We start from the raw sequence: 7,500 nt of genomic DNA, 5'->3' as shown, positions 1-7,500 counted from the left end.
TTTATGAAATTTGACATGAGAGTTCCTGGGTATGATATCCCCGGACGTTTTTTTCATTTTTTCGATAAATGTATTTGATGACGTCATATCCGGCTTTTTGTAAAAGTTGAGGCGGCACTGTCACACCCTCATTTTTCAATCAAATTGATTGAAATTTTGGCCAAGCAATCTTCGACGAAGGCCGGGGTTTGGTATTGCATTTCAGCTTGGTGGCTTAAAAACTAATTAATGACTTTGGTCATTAAAAATCTGAAAATTGTAATCAAAATTATTTTTTTTATAACACGATCCCAATTTACGTTCATCGTATTCTTCATCATTTTCTGATTCCAAAAACATATAAATATGTTATATTCGGATTAAAAACAAGGTCTGAAAATTAAACATATATACAAATTATTATCAAAATCAAATTTCCGAAATCGATTTAAAAACACTTTCATCTTATTCCTTGTCGGTTCCTGATTCCAAAAACATATAGATATGATATGTTTGGATTAAAAACACGCTCAGAAAGTTAAAACGAAGAGAGGTACAGAAAAGCGTGCTATCCTTCTCAGCGCAACTACTATCCCGCTCTTCTTGTCAATTTCACTGCCTTTGCCATGAGCGGTGGACTGACGATGCTACGAGTATACGGTCTTGCTGAAAAATTGCATTGCGTTCAGTTTCATTCTGTGAGTTCGACAGCTTGACTAAATGTTGTATTTTCGCCTTATGCGACTTGTTTTTTTAGTTGTGCAGTCTTCTTGCTATTCGGTTTTGAGACGAGCATTTGGCTTTGCCTTAGGCGCCAGGGTCGGTGTAACTTACACCTCTGACTTGTAGGTGAGGACAGTTGTCTAGAACAGCGCGGTGCATTTTCCTTGAATGAGGGTGCAGTGTTCGGTATAGAACTGAGGCGCGTCCGCCGCGACGGTGCCTGAGCTAAACATTGGCGGGTACTGCTCACAGCCCGGCACACGGCACTGTAAACATTCCCCCTCCCTTCACCTTTCTCGCCACCATTGGTCTCATAGCTATATTGGTCAAAGTTGCTTTGCCTATGAACTTGTCTGTATCTATTTTGTCGTCCTACTGTCCTGCTTGTGCTCAAGGCTATTCTTGTACTCGATCTTTGTTGCCTTTTTGTCAGCGGTATTTTTACATTTAGTCAAGTTTTGACTAAATGTTTTAACATAGAGGGGGGAATCGAGACGAGGGTCGTGGTGTATGTGTGTGTGTGTGTGTGTGTGTGTGTGTGTGTGTCTGTGTCTGTGTGTGTGTGTGTGTAGAGCGATTCAGACTAAACTACTGGGCCGATCTTTATGAAATTTGACATGAGAGTTCCTGGGTATGATATCCCCGGACGTTTTTTTCTTTTTTTCGATAAATACCTTTGATGACGTCATATCCGGCTTTTTGTAAAAGTTGAGGCGGCACTGTCACACCCTCATTTTTCAATTAAATTGATTGAAATTTTGGCAAATCAATCTTCGACGAAGGCCGGGGTTTGGTATTGCATTTCAGCTTGGTGGCTTAAAAAACTAATGAGTGAGTTTGGTCATTAAAAATCGGAAACTTGTAATTAAAATTATTGTTTTTATTAAACGATCCAAAATCAATTTCATCTTATTCTTCGTCATTTTCTGATTCCCAAAACGTATACATATGTTATATTTGGATTAAAAACAATCTCTGAAAATTAAAAATATAATAATTATGATCAAAATCAAATTTCCGAAATCGATTCAAAAACTATTTCATCTTATTCCTTGTCGGTTCCTGATTCCAAAAACATATAGATATGATATGTTTGGATTAAAAACACGCTCAGAAAGTTAAAACGAAGAGAGGTACAGTAAAGCGTGCTATGAAGCACAGCGCAACCGCTGCCGCGCCAAACAGGCTCGTCACTTTCACTGCCTTTTGCACTAGCGACGGACTACGTTCAGTTTCATTCTGTGAGTTCCACAGCTTGACTAAATGTAGTAATTTCGCCTTACGCGACTTGTTGTTTTTTAACCTGTAAACCAGAAATTTTTGTTTTGTTGCATTACCGACTTTCCGGTATTGGTTGTGAAATAGTTTTGTGCATCTGAACATGGTTGTTTTATCTCTATTCCCGCAGTCGTAGTTTTATTCCTATCTATTTCTGAGGGCTAGGTGTTATAACCCGAACAAGTTTACATTTCTCATTTATCAACCTGTTATGATTCTCTTCAAGCATGCTTACTTCCCTTTGGTAACATTTTCAACTGACGTTTTTGAGGTACTACAAATGGCATAATGGAGAATTCTTAATTATTTACACGATGAGTAGTGATATATTTATGATTAAGTATTTACAATGAGGACATACACATTTATACGTGTTTAAAATGTAGCAGCTTAAATTAAATATTATCGTTTTCATTATACTGTCAGCAATTCGGAACTAATTACAAATCAGACAACTTTCAAACCACAAAAACCAGGTACAAAAACAAAATGTTGCACAATTTCACACACTGTACATGTAGGTTCAATGACAACTGTACAAGTTCACGCATGAATTCAGATCCACTACCTTTACAGTACTTGAAGTATCAGACACAGCGCACCACCAGCATGCCTGATTGTTCAAGTGTAATCTCATCAAATTATTATTGCGACACTTTTGTTTTGCTTTGTCTGCCAGTCAGTCATTCATCAGGAGTTCATGTGCTTACCTTGTCTTTGTTTAGAGTTGAAAATACGATACTTGATACGTTTTTGTCTTGAACTGATGCCTCGCAGGTATACCCTTGCTGGCATACACAAGATCACCGTACGATGCTCAAACGACTAAGATGTTCACTGTAACTCAAAGTGGTAGATGGGGGTTGCATCATATTCACCTTATCATCAACACAATGCAGATGTGCTTTCTTAAGAGGACCATTGTACTTGTTCGCGAATACAACGCAGGAATCGAGAAGAATGACATTATTACTACCAACAGTTTTGGTTGTTCGTTCTGTCTAATGTAACCAGAACGCAGGAATCGAGAACTATGACATGTTTTCCAACACAAGATTTGGTTGTTTGTTCTCAGTCTAATGTAACCAGAACGCATGAATCGAGAACTATGACATTTTTTCTAACACAAGGTTTGGTTGTTTGTTCTCAGTCTAATGTAACCAGAACGCAGGAATCGAACACAACCTCTTCCTCAAACGTTTCTGAAACAATGACGTCGTCATGAATGCATGTGGTATCCTTGACACATTCACTGGGCAAAACTTAGCGGCACAGAAGCTACCGTCGTCAAATACGTGTCACATAATCCTGAACATTCACCATCACCTACCATCTGTGACCTTTTGGATCCACGTCACTCGTACCAGTAACATGTCCAGTAAATGCCATGGCCAAATTTATACGTAAAAGAAACACGCCCGTTTCCAGTCTTGTACATTTCGTTCAGTCTCATATTGCTGCGTCTGTTTCAGTCAGTGATTTCTCAGAAAGTCTTGATGTCTTTGGTGCAATTGTGAACCTTTACGGCTTTAGTGAATTAGATGTATTGTGTGTTTTAAACCGCCTGACACTGCTAAGCAATGTTCCTTGTTTTTATAAGGACATTAAAATCTTGGAGTTTTTGAGTCGTGAGTCTTTGACTGAATTTAAAAAGAAAAGCAACCACACCATACATCTGGGACGATCAGCAACTACGACCCGTTTTATTCTCATCTGTTCGCACACCATACCTCTGTCCACGTCGGTGGTCAACGTTCGAAACAAAGCCATCAGCAAGTCAAGACAGAGAGCCAAAGAGCAGTCTGGCCAGTATGTCAACATACCCAGACATCCAATACGATAGCACATCAGCGATTCTCTTCTGAAACCATGGCCAGTAACGACTTAGACCGTGGGCTATCAGAGTTCACATCGTCCCAAACAGCATCGGGGCCGAAGCAAACAGCAAGTGTGACGTGACTGTTTGTTCTACTACTCGCAGTCATCATACGTCACTGGCCTTCTGCTATATCATGGAAACATGCGAACCAAAATTGTGCACAATCAGCAATCAAAGGCATAGCAGAAATCAGCAACCGGATCGTAGCGATCAGCAACCGTGACCACATCTTGTTTCTCATTCAAACACTCACAGAAGTCACACATCAGTGATTTTCTTTTCTGAAAACGGTGAACTCGCTACCCACATGGAAGACATCAGCAACCAGATTGTAGCAATCAGCAACCGTGACCGTATCTGTTTATTCTAACACCCACAGCCGTCACACGTCAGTGATTTTCTTCTAAAAACAAGGAAACTGGTACCCATATGGAAGATATCAGCAACCATATCGTAGCAATCAGCAACCGTGACCGTGACCGTGTCTGTTTATTCTAACACTCACAGTCGTCATACGTCAATGATTTTCTTCAGCAACCAGATCGTAGCAATCAGCAACCATGACCGTGTCTGTTTATTCTAGCACCCACAGTCGTCACACGTCAGTGATTTTCTTCTGGAATCTCGGTACGGGCATGTCCATGCTAAAGTGGTCACTGACCGTGACGTCCTCCACGTCTATATCGTCCACGTCGAACAGGTCGATGTCGGCGTCGCTGATAGGGTCGGGCACGTAGAAATCCTCGTCACTGGTCGTCCCGCCGCCGGGCCGGTAGTTGTCGTACTCGGACTCGTACGCGGCGGAGCTGTAGTCGTGCGCGTTGATGGCGGGGTCACTGCGCGACATCTCGCTGCTGGAGGCGAGTGACGACACGCTGACGTTGTCCGTACTGGTCGGGGGTGGGGCCTGATGCTTGCCGAAGATGAGTGGCAGGAGGTAGGAGTTTCTCTGGTACATGGCCTTGGGGCTGCCACAGGCCGAGGAAGCGTTGGAGGAGATGTGGGACGAACCGTCTTCCCGGTCGCTGGGGATGTAGTCCAGGCTGCGGCAGTGGCGGGGAGGCATGGTGTAGGACGTGCGTCGCTTGACCTGGTACTGACTGGTCAGGGGCACACGCTGCCCTACCCCGCCTCCCACCACACCGCCTGGCTGAGCCGAGTGCCTGTGTCTCCTCTTTCGTTCAGCTTCTGCCTGGGCGCTTCCTTGCTTGAAAAGTCCTCCCCTCAGTCCTGCCGAAGACCTGGACACTTTAGGAGACGATCCAGACCCTTGTCCCCGGTCTCCGGTTGTAGCGACAGTGTCGGGATCTGCACCCCGCTTTCCCTGTTGCCGTACAGACGGCGTGATCTCCTGGGCGACAGCTGACGACTCCCCAGCCAGTTCTTGCAGCAGCTGTGTGAGAGAGGAACTGTCGTTGCTGGGTACCGGGAATTTCGGCGTGGGCGGACACCGCGGCATGCTGTTGATGGTGTCGCTGGAGCGAGACCTGTAGCGGTCAAGGCTGTGGAAAGGGGAGCCGAAAATATAGCTCAGCATGTCGGCTTCCGATCTGCCTCCTCCCGTACCGCCACCCGACACCAAGTTTCTCAAGTCCGGTCTGTTGTTGTTGTCCCCACATCCCCCCAAGTGCCTGACGTTGGCGGCTTTGCTGGGCTTGAGGTGAATAGGCTGAAGCAGCACGATAGAGGAGTGATCGCTCATCTGCCTGGAGCTGATGGAATCCCTCTCGTCGTCAGACCCCGTGAAGGAAGAGTAGGAGGTCAGGTCCCGCTTCATGTAGGAAGACGACGTGATGGGGAAACTCTGTCTCTTGGCCTTGGGAGACATCATGAGTCGTGGTTTGCTCAGCTCAGCTCTGATGCCGTTTGTGGCGGGGCTAGAACTGAGGTCGTCCGCGTTGACTCGGCGGATAGGTAAAGGTAGCTCCCCCCCTGCCCCTACTCCACCTGCCCCTCCTCCTCCTCCCTGGCCCTGGGGGAGGATGGACATCATTTTACCGTCTATGCTGACCACCAGAGCGGAGGTGGTCGGTGTCATTGTAGACCCTGAAGAGTTGCTCTCTTTGGACCCGGAGGAGGAACGTCTTTGTACGTCTGACAGCGGTCTGGGAGCTGCACCGGGTTTGGTTGGGGATGGGGACTTCTTTTTGCTACCCTGCACACCGTTTCCGTTGTGGGAGGTAGCTCCTGCTTTACACGAGGAAGCGTTACTGTTCTGTGAAGGTGTGGCAGAGTGGGAGCGGTCGATGGGTTCGCGGTACACACCTGTCACAAACATCTCCTCATCATTGTCAATCTCGTTACCACACGACCTTCGCTGTTGCTGCTGCTGTTGAGGGGAGGCACTACAGTGTCCTCTTACCCCTCCTCCGCCCCCTCCACCACAGCCGTTACCGTTCACATCGGGAGGGGAATTGAGCGACTCCCTGCCGCTACCATTCGACGACTTGGAGTTAGATCTCAAAACAGCGCGCCCGTGGTCTCTCATTCCACCGTTCCGCGCAGGAGGAACGATCTCCTTCACCGGAAGCTCCTTGACAGGCGTGTCAATGTCTTGGTTGATGGCTAACACCGGGTCTTCAGGAATCACGTCCTCCTGCACGGGCTTCAGCGCTGGCTGTCTGGGCGAGGGAGACCCTGCGAGGACGGAGGGTCTGATCTGCTGGTAGTGCCCGCTGGAGGTCGACGACATGCCCTGAAGACACGCCAGGTTGAGAGGGGAGGAGAAGGAGGTGGGAGGCGTGGGCGGCTTGGCGGCCAGGTCCGAGTTGACTCTCCGTATAGGCTGGATGGAGGAGCCCAGAGAAGTCTTGCCTGCGGATGAGGTAGAAGGGCTGGGCATCTGACGACCAAACGGGGTGGTTGGGGCTGACCCGCCTTCTTCGCCTCGAGGACCGTACATCCCGCTACCCGCCGCAAAGGGAGGAGAGGCGGGAGAGTGGTGGTTGTGGTGGGTGAGGGTGTTGTTCTCCTTCAGGCTGTCGAAGAGTGCGTTCTGCACCATGTTCTGCCTGACTCGGCCAGGCGGGGTGCCCGTGCCGGACCCGTGCATCTTGATGTTCATGAAATGGATTGCAGGCAGCTCGGGAGGCTCCCCGGACCCTTGGTTCTCGTTGGACAGCGAATTGGTCCCTGATGACCCGCTCAGCTTGCGCGAGGTGTTCCTCGGGCTGTCCAGGGAGCTCTGCCGCTTCTTGTTCAAGGATCCCGTAGGAGTACCAAGATTGCCACGACCCGAGTCCAGGCTGGGAGGTCGCTCCAACCCAGTAACGGTTCCGTAACCTTGACCTTTCCCTTGCGAAGTCAGCGACCCCTGCCGGATGCTGTTGCCACTTCCGTGCCTGGGGAGGTGACCGCTGTCCCATGACTGCCTGGAGGAAGGCCTCACCAGGCTGGGAGACTCCGGAGTCATCGGCGAGCGTCGGTCGGAGAAAGGCCCGCTGCCGGAGCAGCCAAGGGGGCCTACTTCCAGCGGTTTGCGAGAGAGGAGGAAGTAGGTGATCATCTCCCCTTTGCCCTTGACGGCCACACGGCCCCGACAGCGGAAGTCGTAGACGTCCGCGAGAGCGGAGTACACCTCTTCTGTCACCTGTGGACACGAACGAGAAAAAACGTTATAAAGTAAGTATGCAATACACATC

General features: G+C 48.1%; 1 protein-coding gene across 1 annotated transcript in view; it reads right to left on the bottom strand.

Moving 5' to 3' along the window:
• Positions 1 to 581: 581 nt before the first annotated feature.
• Positions 582 to 7,500, bottom strand: part of LOC138983114 (adenylate cyclase type 1-like) — a 169,858-nt gene continuing 162,939 nt past the window's right edge. Inside the window, exons 22-23 of the mRNA XM_070356523.1 lie at positions 5,477 to 7,448; positions 582 to 5,413 (exon numbers count right to left, since the gene is read on the bottom strand). Of these exons, the coding sequence (XP_070212624.1) occupies positions 4,455 to 5,413; positions 5,477 to 7,448 (2,931 nt within the window). The 3' untranslated portion in view covers positions 582 to 4,454. The remainder of the gene's footprint in view (positions 5,414 to 5,476; positions 7,449 to 7,500) is intronic.

This window comes from Littorina saxatilis, linkage group LG12 (assembly GCF_037325665.1).
Source record: "Littorina saxatilis isolate snail1 linkage group LG12, US_GU_Lsax_2.0, whole genome shotgun sequence".
NCBI lineage: Eukaryota > Metazoa > Mollusca > Gastropoda > Littorinimorpha > Littorinidae > Littorina > Littorina saxatilis.
This window is presented reverse-complemented; position numbering and strand designations above follow the sequence as displayed.